Source organism: Trichechus manatus, unplaced genomic scaffold (assembly GCF_000243295.1).
Source record: "Trichechus manatus latirostris isolate Lorelei unplaced genomic scaffold, TriManLat1.0 scaffold00172, whole genome shotgun sequence".
Taxonomy (NCBI): Eukaryota; Metazoa; Chordata; class Mammalia; order Sirenia; family Trichechidae; genus Trichechus; species Trichechus manatus.
The window spans coordinates 886,642-905,234 of record NW_004444108.1 but is presented as its reverse complement, the minus strand read 5'-3'; the positions used below and the strand labels follow the sequence as shown (position 1 = coordinate 905,234).

At 36.1% G+C, this 18,593-nt stretch overlaps 1 protein-coding gene across 1 annotated transcript in view; it reads right to left on the bottom strand.

The window, feature by feature from the left end:
* Positions 1–18,593, bottom strand: part of MLIP (muscular LMNA interacting protein) — a 167,965-nt gene that overhangs the window by 69,691 nt on the left and 79,681 nt on the right. The window contains exon 11 of the mRNA XM_004386818.2: positions 5,094–5,222. Within this exon, the coding sequence (XP_004386875.1) occupies positions 5,094–5,222 (129 nt within the window). The remainder of the gene's footprint in view (positions 1–5,093; positions 5,223–18,593) is intronic.

Below are 18,593 nucleotides of genomic sequence, written 5' to 3'. Positions count from 1 at the left end.
AGGAAGGAAGAACGGGAGGAAGGGACAAAGAAAGGAAGAACGGAAGGAGGAAAGAAGGAAGGGAGAAAGGGAGGAAAGTAGGAAAGGAAGAAGGGAGGGATGGAAATAAAAGAAAAAGAAAATAAAGAAGAGAAGAGAAAAACGCACAAGGATGTCATTACTTAACTAAACAAAATCAACATGATAAAACTTGGAGAAGCCAAATCTCTAGTCTTAACCCTTCCAAAAGAAATGTAATGCTTCAATGAATTTCAGTTTTCTCTCTCCTTTAAACAATCTGGCAACTCATTTAATCATTTCTAGACCTAAAAATGTTAATTTAAACACTTTAAACAACAAAATGTTTCTTAACAAAATGCTAGCAATTATTTAAAAAAATACTTTTATGACAAAGAAAATGAGTCATCTTGATTGAGAAACAGTTGTTGAAAAGTCAGTAATTTTTGGCAAAGTCAGTGTCATTCAGATTAAAAGGCAGTATTGTCAGTTTCATCTTACGTCAAAGATGAGCATTTGCCCTGTAATATTAACATATGGGTGACATAAGGAAGTAAAGTTTAAGGTCACGGTTGAAAATGTAACTTGATGAATCATTAGATCTAAATCTGAAAGTCACCGACATAATCACCAAAGTTGAATGTCAAACACAGTTTGGGAAGGAAAGAAGGCAGGTGAGATGCATAAGAAACTCATACAAAAAGAAGGAATGAAATTACACCCACTCCTCGCTATCTACATGCTTAGGTTCGAAAGACCAGGTCCTTATGTGAAAACTGGCATTTTGCAAAAATGGAAGATGCCATATCAGATCACAAAACAGAGGATGATTACATCATTACATAACTGTCATTATGTCAGTACCCAACCTAACTCATAGCGACCCCATGGGGTTTCCAAGGCTGTAAATCTCTAAAGAAGCAGACCACCACGTCTTTCTCCTGTGGAGCTGCTGGTGATTTCAAACTGCTGACCTTTCAGTTATTAGTCGATCGCTTTAACCACTGTGCCACCAGGGCCCCTTTTACATCATTACATAACTGCCAAATTACATCATTATGTAACTGTCAAACCACTGAGAATCAAGGCACAGCCAAGTTAACATGTAACTTTAACCACCATAGCCAGCATTACTCTCACCTCATACCTAGACATTTGTTACCGCCACATGTACGCTGTTAATGCACAAAATAGTTGCATAGCAGATTTTTTACCATTGTAAATGCAAGATATTGGATAACAAGATAGTCGATAAGGGAGGAGTGGGTGTGTTACAATAAAGAAAATCCCCTATAATTATCCCTTCATATTGTCCATTATGTGGTAAGGAAGAAATTCTCTAAATGGTCATTTTCACACAAAAACACATTCTCTTTCCCAGTGAAGTAAGTTAAGGAAAATAAAATTTAAAAGGTATACATGCTGGGAAGCCTTATTTCTCATTTAAAAAAAAAAAAAAGAAATCATTTCCTAGAAAATCAGATGAAATAACAATATTATCCCTTTAATTAGATCCAAAAATCTTTTTTCATACATTTCTCAAGGGCTTTAAGAAGGTAATGACATATCTAATGTTAGGGGTTGAATTACTAATTTATAAAGAAAGAGAGAGAGAGAATATTTTACATAACACATATACAATTGCTTTTTATATTAAACTGATAATATTCAGTGAAGAAATCGCCATTATCTAATTAGATACATTAAATGACCAGAAAACAATCAATATACTTTGCAAACTCACATGTAGTCAGAATAAACTAAAAACTATTCAGTTCTTTAGTATCTTCATTGTCATCAGTGAATTGATTTTCTGAGCCACTCTGTCTTCTGGATGCCCATTTGGCCAATCAATTCTGTTAATTATTTTCCAACTCTGCTTTTAATTATCAGTAGGAATATTATGCTTCAAAGCACATCACCAGTTCTAAATCCACATGTGGAGTGTAAGGACATTTTGTAATAACACAAAAGAACCACAAAATTAATATAATAATGGATTTAAAGGTTGTTTTAGAAAAAGCATAACCTTCATTCTAAGAGTTTTTGTTAAAAATACATCTAATATAGAATGATGGTTCCTGAACTATGCCATTTTGATGTAAAAGCTGTTGATTAATAAAGTCTGGATTACTCGATTATGCATTTGGTTTCAAACTTGGCTTTTAGTACTCGGAGACTGTTCCCAGGCAGATTGTCAGTTCATTATCAGTGCAATAGACTGCCCAGTTGTACCTTTTTCAGCTACAGTAAATACACTTCTGTCTGGTCTCATTATCTTCGTGTCTGACTTTTTGTTACAGAGAGTTTTGAAATCATATTTGATGGCAGTGAAGCTTCTAGGGAAAATTTATTGACTTAACAATCCCATCAAACATCCGCTGTCATGTGGAACTGTCCCCAGTACAAGGCAGATTAGTGAATATGAGCTGCTTCAATTTGGCCCAACTGTCTGGCTAAAGAATTTTCCATTACATGGGTGGGTGAGATCAACTCAGTTTGGAACCATTCAATTTATTCTGTGGCAGCAGTAAAAGAGAACACAGCAGTGTCTAAAACTGAATTTGAATATGCTCTCTTCTGTGCAGCTCTGATGAAGCAGCAATGCTATGATGATAAATTGTTATTACTCAATTTATTTTTTAAGTAGATCTACGCATCCACTCTTGTGAGCTGTCTTGGGTATCAGGAAAAATAAAGTTCCTATGAATTCCTTGTAGATTCTGGACACGATGAGACGGTAGTTAGAGCTCAAAACAGAGGCCAATTGATAGCATGTGCAGTTTCCCGGGTGTGCTGCGGCCCCAAGGTTTTATTTTTGTTTTCTCTGCCATGTAAGGTCAATAACTAAGACCAGAGGAAGTTTGGAATTTGCTTTTACATAACATGCTAGACTTCTTTCAATTCTGACAGTCTGCAGACTCCTGTTCCACACTTAAGTTGGGATACAAAAAAATAAACTGAAAAATATATATAAATTAGATTACGTCTGTGACACCTTAATATTTGCAAAAGAGATCAAGTTTTCAACAAATTATCTGGAAATATATAGATTTATATTGTAACATAAATAGAGATTTAAAGTTGCTTTTATAGTCAGGAAAAGCAATGAAAAGAAATGCTCTTAATGAGAAGTTCCTGCACTTGAAAATTGAATTTATTATTACAGAAGACAGTTAATGATGAGAAATTAGAGGTAGATTAACTTGATATTCTACAAGGCATCTCGTTTGAAATAAAATGCACAAATTATACTAACAAAAAAGAATTAAAATATAGTTTTCCAGCAGTATATCTACTTTGAAAAATGTAGGCTACATCAGTAATACGTGAAATTTATTTTAACTGTTGACATTTTATTTTTCATATAAGCACTAGATTATCCTTACAAGCTTCTTATAATGATCCCCTACTCTCTAAAATTTCACATTAAGTCTCTGAAATACTAGTGTCATGCAAGCAATAGATACTTCATAAGTTTTTGTCCATGATGGAGATATGCATTCCTAACAGGAATTTCCATTTCTGTTATATGCGGAATTAGTGAAAACAATCCTATATATCAATAAGATTTCTCTATTTAGTTTAAATTGAGGACAACATTTTATTCCACAAAATGAAATTAACTGCCTGAAATATCATTTTCAATGATCTTTAGTTCCTATCTTCTAAAAAAATTCAAACTTATCACAATCATAGCAGTCTTCACAAAGTATACACAGACACGCAGAAAATATTTTTTTCTCCATTTTATAAACATAAAAACTATGGCTAATCATGTGAAAATATTTATAATGAACTTTTTCTAGGGCACATAGGGATTTCAGACCCAGTCAAGGTTAGTAATACATTTGTAAGTAATCTGAATTTAAAGTTTAAAGGATCCTTAATAGTCACCTAATTTGAATGTGTCCTCTTACAGATTAAGAAACTGAACCCTAAAAAGATGAAATGACTTACCCAGTGTCATAGAGCTAGTATGTAGCAGATGAGATATTCCTTATGGTTTATAAATATGAATGTAATTTATATTTACAAGAATATTGTTTATTGTCATTTTCAAACTAAAACGTAAAAAGAGCATATAACCTTATATTCCTTTATGAGTATATTTTATTTTAGATTACAAAATGTAGTGACCTTATGTGTCCTGGTGTATCCAGAAAGATTTCTGGATTGCTCACATTGTTTATTCATGTAATAATGTTCACAATATAATGTATAGAACCTACGCTTATTTGTTGCATCTTAATAAGGCAAAGAAACATGTAAAGTTTCACTTTGAAATAATTTATGATATATATTGCATAAATGTGTTTTTTATATTTTTCCCAAATATCTTTACAGAGCACCAGGGACAAACTTCTATTATATGTACTTAAACATATGAGATATGACAGGATAATACAGCATACTTTTTTACACATGGAGCCCTGGTTGTACAGTGGTTAAGCATTTGGCTGCTAACCAAAAGGTCAGCAGTTCAGATCCACCAACAGCTCCTTGGAAACCCTATGGGGCAGCTCTACCCTGTCCTATAGGGTCCCTGTAAGTCAGAATCAACTCGACAGCAATGGATGTTGGTTTGTGTTTTTTTACACATTAGCAAAAATGAAAAACAAAGCCTTAAAATGACTTAAACTCCTGTCTCCTAACTAGTATTGCTTTATTTAGGGGATTGCATGTCTCTATTGTGTTAATATAAATGGGAAGGACTTTTGTCAGCTGTGACTAACATCCCAAACATTGTATCTCTTCTAAAGGAATCAGAATTTTAGAAATAAAAATACAAAATGTGCATGCCCCATCCAACCAGTAATTTCATGTCTTTATAGACAGTAATTTCTTGATCTCAAAACAAAACCAGCACTAGGTAGAAAAATTTTAGGAAAAAGAAATGTTGATAGGTTTTAAAATATCATCCTGGGAATTTATTAGAATTCCTTCTTATTATGAAAAACATTAATCTTCTTTATTACCAAAGGTACTACAAAAAATAGACATTTTTTCTTGTACATACTGTATTTATAGGGCATCTCCATATTTTATAAAGTCATAGATCAAAATATCAAATATTTTCTCATGTGTATGCTCACCTGCTCAGAAAAGAGGTCACTGTCATCTTCCAGGTATTTACTAAAAGGGTTGGGTTCATAGATTTCCTCTTCTTTTTTCAGGAATATTTTGGATTTTGCAGGTACTGGGCGAATTACTCCAGGCTTAGTCTTAATCAAGTAAATTTAAAAAGAGAGAAAGAGAGAGAGAAATAAACACTATTAAAATCAATAAATATATGTGCATTATTAAGTCATTCAAATGTGTCTTTCACTAAAATTTATATTTTTTAATTTTAAAATGATTTTATAAATTCACAAAAACAGCCCGAATATCAAATTATTTTAATTAATGCAACTTTAGTCTGAAGTTGACTGTTAAAGCAACCGATTCATAATGATCCACTATCATGATGTTCAAAATGCAAAAACTTCATTCATCTAGTCAAACGTGCTCTTCTACCCATGAGTGCATTTGGTCAATAAATATTTTATTTGACAAATATTTGTTGTGCTGAGCAGAATTCCAGGCATATTAAGATAGACAAATTTGGCATGTCCCCTAAGCCCATAACTACTTTCTTTTTTTCTGGTATCTGCCTCTATGCCCCAAATCCACAGGGCTGAGCCCCCAGAATCCATGTTTATATTATGTGTAGTGGAACCAGGGGTGGCCATCTGACCTATGTGGGGGGCAAAGGCAAACAGATTCTCTCTTTTCAGTAACTTCAGGAGATTGAAAATATAATATGTCAATTTGGGAGCCATGGGAAAGCCTTAATCTGCCAGAAAAAGCAGATTTTCCAAGATCAAGAAGGATAGAGCAAAGTACACGAAGAGGCATTCCAGAATCCAGTCCCAAAGCATTCCTGGGAATCAGTTGGATTTCCTGCCCTGAAGTTCTCTAAGAGTTTCCTTTGCTTTCACACTAGTTTTCTCTTTTCATATAATACAAGTTTACTTCTATAACTTGTAATCAAAAGAGTTTTAGCTAATACACCAGTCACTCAAGTGTCATAAACTTGTACCGAATGTCTATTTGACAAAAAAAAAAAAAAGGAGGAGGAGGAGGGAGAGAGAAAGAAAAATCTAGTTTGGAGCAGTTTTAAAATGATGTTTTCACCAACACCAAAATCTTGTTACACTGTAAAATGCCACAAAATGATTGATAAGTTTGCAAAAATATCCCAAACACACAAGAATTCAATAAAAATTTGTGATACTCTTTCTGTTTAAGCATTTTGCTGTAATCATTCTTCTCAACCCCATTTCCTTTCAGAAAATAGTAAATTAGCTCTCCTCAGTTAATGCTGACGGTCACAAGTTAAGCCTTCAGGGACTACATCTATCTCTCTGCTCTATAAAGCCCCTGATATATTTTGAGTCTTAAATAAATATCACTTTTCAATACTTTTTTCAATCAATATTTTCCCAGTTGTCTTTAATACGTATGCCAACCGGGGAGATACGGATTGAGAGAAGTCTCTATCTTACCCAGACTAAGAAAAATCTCTTACTTAAGAAACTCTGATTTCTCTCTCAAGGTGAGAAAACGTGCAAATAACATCCAATTATGCATGAAGTCATGTACTGTAGTTGAGTATACATATGAGAGCAGAAATCTTAGCATAAGAATGAAGCCCAGGTAGTTACTGATTTCTACAGTCACCTGTAATAAGGGAGATGCCCGATATCTGGGCCATGATCCTAAGTTTTCCAGACTTTCTGTCTCTTTCTCACTTGACTGCCACTTTCATTTCTCCTTCCTTCTGCTCTTACTTCTGCACCGTCTTCCTCTTTCCTACCCTTTCTTAGGCAAAAAATCTGCAAAAAAAACTTCAGTACTCAGGGCCTACCAGGTTCTGAAACCAACATGGAACTTTGGGGGCTAAGCTTGGTGGCAGTATAAAGACAAAGAAAAACAGAAGAAATCTCATCAGGGGTACTTGACATACTAAGGGAATCCCTGTGCCAGAGAAACATGATTGCCCAGTCCCTGTGCTGCTACCAGGCTCTGGTTTTGGTTACCCTGGCCTGGAGCTTCTCATTCACATCATCTCTCTTGGGACCAGGCCCCTCCAGGATGAGACCAGAAAGAAAAAACTCTTCTGGTTGGATGACAAGCAGCTTCAGTATCCAAATCAATTACTGATGATTCGTATTTGTTCCTCTACCAGCCTGTATGCTTCTTAGTTTCTATGAATTTCCTGGATCTGATGGTTGTCTGGCAATTTGACAATGGTTCTTGCCCTATTTTTCTAGTCTTGCAGATTTTCCACATTCCCTCTCCTTGGACTCTGTCCCCAGGCTTGGTTTAAGTGAAGTCTCTGAGTCTTCCTCATTCTCGCTTGCTTACTGGCTCTTGATACTGTTGTTCTGACTCCTACATTGTCTACATCACCTCTTTCCTTGGGCCTGTTTTCGCTCTTGCACCTTAACTTGTTGTCATCTAGTAGTCAGTATTACATAGGCATGGAAGCCAACTATAGGCAAAAAAAAACTAGACAAAGTTTGCCTTTGACATTGTTCACATGTTCCATCCTATGACTTTTAATCATTCCCTCCACACACAACTATCTCTCAGTATTTGGTCAAGTTGGAAATCTAATCCTGGTGGTCCAATTCTAAACTGTATGCACTCTCCATAAACCATTGTACACCAACAAATCATGTTCATGGCAGCCTCTGTGCCTTGCTCATGCCCTTCCCCATGATTCCAAATCAGCTTTCCTCTTGGGGACCCACTGCAAGCTAATGACATCATAATTTTCTCAGACACTCAGATTCCATATCTCAGCTATATGAGATCAGGCTTAATATTTTACATAAATTATCTCATCAATTCCTCATGAACTCTTTGAGAGGCTTAGAAAGAATAAGTCACATGCCAAAAACATACAGCCTATGTGTGGAGAAGTCAAGATTTAAATCAGGATCTGGTCTGATCATCAATCCCATGATCTTAATTACTTTTATGCCTATTCCATAGGTAGACAGATGAATGGATAGATAGACGGATGGACAGATAGCTAGCTAGCTAGACAGACAGACAGATGACAGACAGACAGATACCAACTTCTAGTATTTTTTTCACTTTTGATTCCTCTTAAATTCATTTCTTCTGTTTTATTTCCACTACCAATTGCCACATCCTAGATTTTTACAGTTGTTACCTCATTCTGTGTCATTTTACTTTTCTCTACATTTTGGGAATATCCTGTTTTCTTAACTTTAGGAAGGGATGGTTGCTTTGGGAGGAATTTAGCCCTGCTAAATCCAGTTTTTTTTTTCTTAAATGTAGAAGTGTTCCTGCCAAAAAAGCATTCCTGGAAAACTATAGGATCTAATGTCCTTCTGCTCACTATACAGAGCCACACATTCACCCTCCTCCCTGCACATACACACGCGCACGCGCGCGCGCGCGCGCACACACACACACACACACACACACGCTCCATCTCCTAAACAACTCTGTAGTTAGAATGGCCAAGATATCAGAGCACCACATTTGCACTGATGTCTCTCTGGACTTCATTAAAAATCTACTCCCAAGAATCAGCATGATATTGGTGGGAGGACAGAACCAAGGAGAGAGATTTTAGCATTTTCAATACCATTAACAGACTCTACGATCTTGTAAAAGCCATTCAACTTGTCCTGGCTTTCTGTTAAGGGGTCACAATTCTAACCACAATTAGGTCCTTCAATGATGGGTAATGGCACATTTTATTGCGTGCCTTTCTGCCCCCTCAGAATTTACACTCTGTAAAGTTATTGCATAAGGCTTGTTCTGCAAATTCAAACACATCATCTAAACAATGGTCTCAAAGTGTTGCTGGCACACATAAGTTTCTCTTGATATACTAGTTCAAGTCCTCTCTGCTTTTCATAATGCTTAGTTCCTCAATGTCAGATGACCATGCAATCTACATTTGCTAATGACTAAATTGCAACACAGAGTAACTTAATGACTCTAACCAAACAATGGTGTAAATGGTTAATATACTCGACTGCTAACGGGAAGATATAAGATTTGAGTTCACTCAGAGACGCCTAGGAAGAAAGCCTTGTGATCTAATTCTGAAAACTCAGTCACTGAAAACCCTACGGAGTACAGTTCTACTCTCACACATATGGAGGCACCATGAGTCAGAATTGACTCAATGGCAACTAGCTGGGGTTTTTTTGGATAGCACCTCACTACTCAGAATGAGGTCTGGAGACCAGCAGAATCAGGATCACTTGGAAACCTGTTAAAAAACAAAAAAACCTTTGTGGTCGAGGCAATTTGACTCATAGTGACCCTAGGACAGAGTAGAACTGCCCTATAGGTTTTCCAGTGGTGTAATCGTTATGGGAGCAGACTGCCACATCTTTCTTCTGCCGAGCAGCTGCTGGGTTCAAACTACCAACCTTTCAGTTAGAAGCACTAAATCTCAAGCCCCACTCCAAATAATGATGTAAATGAATCAGAATCTGGATTTTTAAGAGATTTCAGGTAACTCACGTGCACATTAAAAATTAAGAGACCCTGGGCTCTAACTCATTCCATTAAAATTTGGTGCTGTCCACCTTGTGATCTTCCTTGGTCTGTCATCCCACAGACACCTATTTAACTTTCTGCTTCTGCCTCCAGGTTGAAAGGGAGGTTTTAGAACAGACTGACCATTATTAATTTCCAATCTACATTGCATTATTGCATATAATAACTTGATGTCTTCAGATTTCGAGTAGACTGCCATTCTCTAATTCTGGCAAATCTAATTTGCTAAGCCTGTGTCCAAACAAAAAACAAAGGAGAATAGATTAGCCAAGTTAGCTGAGGTTATAAAGGTGAACTACTGTAAGATTGTCATTGTCCAGCAATAGTACAACTAAACTAGCCCGAAAAGGGAGATCAGTCAGAGATCATGACTGACTCTATTGTTAGTCTTGAGGGAGAAAAAGTCCAAGATGCAGAGTGACAAGAACATGGAGTCCATGGGGTTCACTGGCAGGTTTCGAAGACCCATGGGTGCTAGTCTCAGCCCATTATTCATTTGTGTTTATAATCCATCAAGTATGCACTTATACTTGAACACTGGGGTCAATGTGAAAATAGACATTCTTTCTGTCCTTTGGAGCTTGTAATCATAATTCTATGACGGCAAGTTGGCAGCGTCTCTGGATGTAGACTAAAGTTGAAAATTAATTGCCAGTACTAACCTAGAGAATCCATTACAATATTTTTAAATAATGGCTTCTTGGACCAACATCATTCTTAAATTGGTAACTTCAAATAACAGACTGATGTTTTTAAATTGCCTTTCACTATAGTAGAAAGCTTTGGGGGTGGTGTGATGGGGGACAAAAGATACAAAGGATAAGGTCCCGGCTTTCAAGGGTTTATTTAGCTCTTTTTTTTTGTTTGTTTGTTTGTTTTGTTTTTGAGAGAGATAAGATGTGTAGCAAAGAAAACAGCAAGAATGTAATAAAACACAACATATAGCAAATTCTGTGAGACTAGATAGAAATTCTACTAATTTGAAAAATCCAAAGAATATATAAAAGTGCTATGGTTGTTTTTTCACCCATTTGCTTCAGACTCTTGTCTTCATTCTCCAAAAACCAAAAAACGAAACCCACTGCCGTCAAGTCTATCCCAACTCACAGCAACCCTATAGGACAGAGTAGAACTGCCCACAGGGTTTCCAAGGCTGTAAATCTTTAAGGAAGCAGACTGCTACATCTTTCTCCCATGGAGCAGCTAGCGAGTTCGAACCACCAACATTTTAGTTAGCAGCTGAGCGCTTTAACCTCTGTACCACCAGGGCTCCTTCTTCATTCTCCAGTGGATATTTTTGTTCTTTAGGGTTTCTGTGGCAAAAATCTCATACAAACTCAGACAAAACTGTGGACAAAAGCAGTATTTTGTAAATGATTTAAGTGACTCATTTAGTTAGTAAATGATAATTGGTTGTATGTTTTCTTTGAAAGAAACAATGTTATATGTTTTGAAGCAAATATTTAAGCTTCTGTTCCCCTCAAAGAAATATCCCAAATCTCAAAACACTACAACATAGGGTAAAGCTGCCAAGATTGGAAGAAAACAAATTTTATAGTACCCAGGTCCCTGGGGCTGTTGACTTGGTATTGTAGATATCTAAACTTCAGTTTTTCATTAAAATAATGGAAATAACAATTCCTTCCATACTAACTCACAGGTGATTGTGAGACTCTAATGAGATAATATACATGACAGAACTTTATAAAGAAAAAAAGCATAAAAGGAATTTGAAAGAAAAAGACTAAAATTTATTTTGCACTTATACAGTGTTGACAATGAGTAATCTAGACTATCCAAGTGAATACCTACCTAATGGGCTTTTCCAAAAAAAATTTTTAAATTACTAGGATCATTGTATAAAAATAAACATACATAGGTTTTCAATAATTATAAGCCACTTCCCATACTCAAGAAGTACTTTGGGGAATATACACAACACAGATTGGCTGGGCAGAAATATTTCACTGATTAAAGAGAAGACTATAGCATGACTCAAACCTGAGGAGGCATACGTGATAAATGCCGTAGCACCTAAGTATGTTGTGTCAAGGAAACACTGGTCAAGGAGAAACTGCCTTTAAGCTCAAAGAAGATATCAGTTCTACACAAAAGCTTTCAGGACTGCATTTTTTGAACAGAGACCTCAAGGGCCCTCAGAAAGATGAGTCATGCACTGCTAAAGCAAGACACATCAGATGACATTCAGGACTGGGAACAAAGTCTAAGTTTAAGCACTCTCTTCTTTATACTGTTCCAGTAAGCTGCATTTTGCTTTTATCTGTATAGAGCCATGTGGCTTATTTTTAAAATCTATTATTGTACTCTCTAGATTCAGTATTCCATCCTGCAGGATGCACGACATCGAACATTTTGTAATGGCACAAAGGTTTAAAATCAAAAGCTAAATGTCACTTAAACCAGGCTCCCCTATCACCAAGGAAGGCAGAGTTGACCTATCTTATAGAGCCTATTTTGTTTTCCACAGAAAAGAGACCCCACTAGCCTCCATTAAGACTGTGATGACTCAGCTCGGGAAATAAGAAAACTTTGTGAAGGTTTAACTTAGATCCTAAATCCTTCGCTTTCCTCTTTTCTCCTTTTGTTATGCTAGAGGAAGCACTATCCACAGGTGTAAAACCTCAACTCCCTGACTGGCCCAATCCAATCTCTTCTTCTTCGGTAAGTAATCGCTTTCTGCCAGGTAATGAATATAAAACATCAGCGCAGCGCCTGTGACACAGGAGGTGACCAATGAATGTAACACTTCCTGTAGAAGTTCAGTTTCCCAACTCCTTAATCAACCCTTTCTTATTCTCCTTGAATCATCTAAAATCAATAACAATTATTCCTTTTTGAAATTCACAGAACAAGGAAGAGTGACAAAAGCACTAATGTTGTAATCTATTTAAACTCTGTGTGCCTCTGTTTCCTTACCTGTAAAATGTCTGATCATATTATCTCTTCCTAAATCAGAGATTTCGTGAGCAATAACAATACCTACCATAGTCATAGGGCTGTACTGGCAATTTCACTTATTATGACACTTGAGCCTTACAATGATCCTTTCAAGTTGATTGAGTAGCTATTCCAATCTCCATTATATAGATGGGTATTTCCAATACTCACATCTCTAAATTTCATTCCAGTTCTGATGTAATGTGATGCTATTTTATAGAAAAAACTGAGGCACAGATTGATTAAGTACTTTCTTAAGAGCTCCCAAATTATCTTCCCAAACTCAACACTAAATCATTTGGATTCCAGAGTAAACAATGGAATATTTTACGTTAAGAGTAAGTGTCACAGTCATATTTCTTCCTTTTTCTTTTTTTTGCATCCTTGGGTGGACACAAACCACATATTTCTTTTTTCCCTTCCAATGTTGATTTAGGACAGTTGCAATGAAAACAATAGGTAAACCAAGTTAAAAAAGAAAAATTGCATGAAAAAAAGATACATCCTTAAAAGATCAAATTTCAATAGCAAATGCCTTCTACATTAAGCTTGTGCTGCCATAGAAATTTGTCATATCTTTGCTTCAATTAATTTACTACCAACCCACTGCAGTCAAGTTGATTTCGACTCATAGCAACCCTATAGGACAGAGTAGAAGTGCCCCATAGAGTTTCCAAGGAGCCGGTGGAGGATTTGAACAGTCAGCCATTTGGTTGGCAGCTAAACGCTTAACCACTGCACCACCAGGGCTCCCAATTTACATGTCCCTTAAAACAGGAGTTAAATAATTTTAACTATTATCTGACTATTTTATAATTTATATAACTATTATATAACTTAATTATATCAATTCTCAACAATTTGGGGTTTATATATGTGATACACAAAGACACATAGAAACAAAGAGTTATTGTTAGATGCCATCAAGTCAGTTCTGACTCATAGAAACCATGTGTACAACAGAAGGAAGCACTGCCTGGTCCTCCACAATCCTCACAATCTTTTCTATGTGTGAGAGCATTGTTGCAGTCACTGTGTTAATCCATCTCATTGAGTGTTTCCCTCTTTTTCACTGACCCTCTACTTTATCAAGCATGATGTCCTTCTCCAGGGACTGGTGCCTCCTAATGACATGTCCAAAGTATGGGAGATGAAGTCTTGCCATCCTTTCTTCTATGGGGAATTCACTGTATTTCTTCCAAGACTGATCTGTTTGTTCTTCTGGCAGTCCAGGCTATATTCAATATTCTTCGCCACCACCATAATTCAAAGGCACCAATTCTTCTTTGATTTTCCTTAATCATTGCCCAGCTTTCGCATGCATATGAGGTGATTGAAAATATCATGGCTTGGGTCGGGCACACCTTAATCCTCAAAGTAACGTCTTCACTTTTAACCACTTTAAAGAGGTGTTTTACGACCCATTTGCCCAACGCAATATGTCATTTGATTTCTTGACTGCTGCTTCCATGGGCATTGATTGTGGATTCAAGTTAAATGAAATCTTTGACAATTTCAAAGATTCTGTTTATCACGATGTTGCTTATTGGTACAGTTGTGAGGATTTTTGTTTTCTTTATGTTGGGGTGTAACCCATACTAAAGGCTGTAGTCTTTCTGCAAATCACAGGTTGTTAATAAGTCTCCCTCCAATCCTGATGCCAATTCTTATTCATATAATTCTGCTTCTTGGATTATTTGCTCAGCATACAGATTCAATAAGCATGGTGAAAGGATACAACCTGGACGCACTCCTATCCTGACTTTAAACCACTCAGTATTCCCTTGTTTTTTTCAAAGGACTACCTCTTGCTTTGTGTACAGGTTCCACATGAGCACAATTAATTGTTCTGGAATTCCCATTCTTCAAAATGTTATCTGTAATTTGTAATGATCCACACAGTCATATGCCTTTGCATAGTCAATAAAACACAGGTAAACATCTTTCTGGTATTCTCTGATTTCAGCCAAGATCCATTTGACATCAGCAATGATATCCTTCATTCCAAGTCCTCTTCTAAATCCAGCTTGAATTTCTGGCAGATCCCTGTCAATGTACTGCTCCAATTGCTTTTGAATTATCTTTAGCAAACTATTACTTGCATGTGATATCAATAATATTGTTCAAAAATTTCCACATTCTGTTGGATCACCTTTCTTTGGAATGGGCACAAATATTGATCTTTTCCAGTTGGTTGGCCAGGTCGCTGTCTTACAAACTTCTTGGCATAGACAAGTGAGCACTTCCAGCATTGTACCTGTTTGTTGAAACATCTCAGTTGGCATTCTGTCATTTCCTGGAGCCTTGTTTTTCGCCAATGCCTTCGGTGCAGCTTGGACTACTTCCTCCAGTACCATCATGTCTTGGTCATATGCTACCTCCTGAAATGCTTGAACTTATACCAATTTTTTTTGATACAGTGATTCTGTATTCCTTCCATCTTCTTTTGATGCTTCTTGTGTCATTCGATATTTTGCCTATAGAATCCTTCAATTTGCAATTCAAGGCTTGAATTTTTTCTTCAGTTCTTTCAGCTTGAGAAATGCCAAATGTGTTCTTCCCTTTTGGTTTTCTATCTCCAGGTCTTCGCACATTTCATTATTAGTATTTTACTTTGTCTTCTGGAGTTGCCCTTTGAAATCTTCTGTTCAGCTCCTTTACTTCATCATTTCTTCCATTTGCTTTACCTACTCTATGTTCAAAAGCAAGTTTCAGAGTCTCTTCTGACATCCATTTTGGTCTTTTCTTTCTTTCCTGTTTTTTTAATGACCTTTTGCTTTCTTTATGTCTGATGTCCTTGATCTCGTCACACTACTCATCTGGTATTTGGTCATTAGTATTCAATGTGTCAAATCTATTCTTGAGATGGTCTCTAAATTCAGGTGGGATATACTCAAGGTTGCAATTTGGCTCTCATGGACTTGTTCTAGTTTTCTTCAACTTCAGCTTGAACTTGCATATGAGCAACTGATGGTCTGTTCAACATTCAGCCACTGGCCTTGTTCTGACTGATGATATTGAACATCTCACCATCCTCTGTTTCCACGGATGTAGTTGATTTGATTTCTGTTTATTCCATCCGATGGGATCCACTTGTATAGTTGCCCTTTTATGTTGTTGTAAAAAGGTATTTGCAACAAATAAGTTGTTGGTCTTGCAAAATTCTACCGTGTGATCTCCAGCGCTGTTTCTATCACTGAGGCCATATTTTCCAACTACCAATCCTTCTTTGTTTCCAACTTTCACATTCCAGTAATTATCAGTATATCTTGATTGCATATTTCATCAATTTCAGACTGCTTAAGTTGGTAAAAATCTTGAACTTCTTCATTTTGGCAGTAGTGTTTGGTGTGTAAATTTGAATAATAGTCTTATTAACTAGTTTTCCTTGTAGATGTATGAATATTATCCTATCAATGACAGCGTTGTACTTGAGGAATGATCATGAAATGTTCTTTTTGACAATAAATGTGATGCCATTCCTCTTCAATTTGTCATTTCTGGCATAGTAGACCATATAATTGTCTAAGTCAAAATGGCCTATATCCGGCCATTTAAGCTCACTAATAATGCATAGGATTTTGATCTTTACCCATTCCATTTTGTTTTTGACTACTTCCATTTTCCTAGATTCATACTTCATACATTCCATGTTCCTATTATTAATGGATGTTTGCAGCTGTTTCTTCTCATTTTGAGTTGTACCACATTAGCAAATGAATGTCATGAAAGCTTTACTCCATCCACATCATTAATGTCAGCTCTACTATGAATGAGGCAACTCTTTCCCAATCGCATTTTGAGTGTCTTCCAACCTGAGAGGCTCATTTTCCTGCACTATATCAGACAATGTTCCACTGCTATTCATAAGTTTTCCACTGGCCAATTTTTTAAGAAGTAGATTTTCAAGTCCTTCTTTCTAGTTTTTCTTAGTCTGAGAATTCTGCTAACACCTGTCTACCATGGGTGACCCTGCTGGTATTTGAAATACCAGTGGCACTGCTTCCAGCATCACAGCAACACACTAGCCACCACAGTATGACAAACTGACAGACGATTGGTGGTATAGATATATAATTAGCATTACCTATCATATGGTATCTATATGCATATGTTTATTGTAAACCTATATATGTAAATATATATGAATTTATAATAAACATTAATATATATTGCTCTGTTTATATGTGTATATGTATCATATATTAAAAAACAAAATTACTGAAATTATTTGACATAGATAAATTATATGAATTTTTTTTTTTTAAATGAGCCCAGATGATTAAGTGCTTGACTGATAAACAAATGGTTGAAGGTTCAAATGTACCTAGTGGCTCTGCTGGAGAAAGACCTGGCAATCTGCTTCCGAAAAGATTACAGTCTAGGAAACCCTATGGGGCAGTTCTACTCTGTCACTTGGGGTTACTATGAGTCAAAATTGACTCAACAACACACACACAAAAAAAAAAAGCTTATGTACGTCAGCTTTTTTTTCCCAAAGGTATTCTTATTTATTCAAATTATTCAGAAATTAATCCTGAAGAGAGTTCATGATGGCAAATATTACAGAAAAATTACTCACAAGGCTGAAAAATTATAACTTCATTTATAAATTACATTACTTAACAAGAGTAAAAATATTCTAAGTCCTTAAAGAAGCAAATACCATATAACATCTGTTGCATACAATTATTTCTACCCTGATTTATTCCACTCCCAAGTGGTGTGAATACAGGGTTACTGTCATGAAATGGAAATCAAAGTGACTGAATTGAACAAATATGTCAATCTAAGAGATGTTCCTCTTTTATGTGTGATGAGCTTGCTTGATAATAATCCGTTCACGAACCTACACAAACCTCAAGAGAGTTTTGGGTTTAAAACTTAACTTAAAACTTGGTAAAGAAATGTCTTACACTCTTTAGAGACAAAGTCTAAAGTAAATGCAAAGAAATTATCACAAATCAGTCAAAGCTATGCTTTATATCTTTCCCTCTAGAGAATACAAAATGGAATTATTTTATTAAACAAGAAAATGTTTATTACATTATCAATTAATTTTTTTTACTAAATAATGAAATACTAAATTCCTTTCCAGTTCTGATGTATTGTGATGCTGTTTTCTAGAAAAAATTGAGGCACAGATTGATTAAGTAGTTTCATAAGACCTCCCAAAATATCTTCACAAGACCAACACTAAATCATTTGTATTCCAGAGTAAACAATGGAATATTTTAAGAGCAAGTGACACAGGACACAGTCGTATTTCTTTCTTTCTTCTTTGCATCCCTGGGTGGGCACAATGCTCAAGGTAGATACTCTTTACTGTTGTTGTTGTTAGGTGCCATCTAGTCCATTCTGACTCATAGCAACCCTATGCACAACAGAACAAAATGCTGCCCAGTCTTGTGGTACACTCACAATCATTGCTATATTTGAGACCATTGTTGCAGCTATCTCATTAACAATCTTACTCTTTTTCACTGACCCTCTACTTTAGCAGGGAACTAGTCCCTCCTGATAACATGTCCAAAGTACGTGAGATACAGTCTCGCTATCTTCCCTTCTAAGGAGCATTCTGACTGTACTTCTTCCAAGACAGATTTGTTCATTCTTCTGGCAGTCCATGGTATATTCAGTACTCCTCATCAACATCATAATTAAAAGGCATCAATTTTTCTTCCGTCTTCCATATTCATTGTCCAGCTTTTGCATGCATATGGGGTGATTGAAAATACCATGGTTTGAGTCAGGTACACCTTAGTCCTCCAAGTGACCACTTTGCTTTTTAAGACTGAAAAGAGGTTTTTGCAGCAGATTTACCCAATACAATAGGTCGTTCGATTTCTTTTTGTTTGTTTACTGTTGTAATTTAAGTGAAAGTTTATATTTCAAGTTAGTCTCTTATACAAAAATTTATACATACATTGTTATGTGACCCTAATTGCTCTCCCTGAACTGTGACAGCACACTCCTCCTTTCCACCTCTGATTTCCCATGTCCATTCAACCAGCCCCTAACCTCCTCTGCCTTCTCATCTC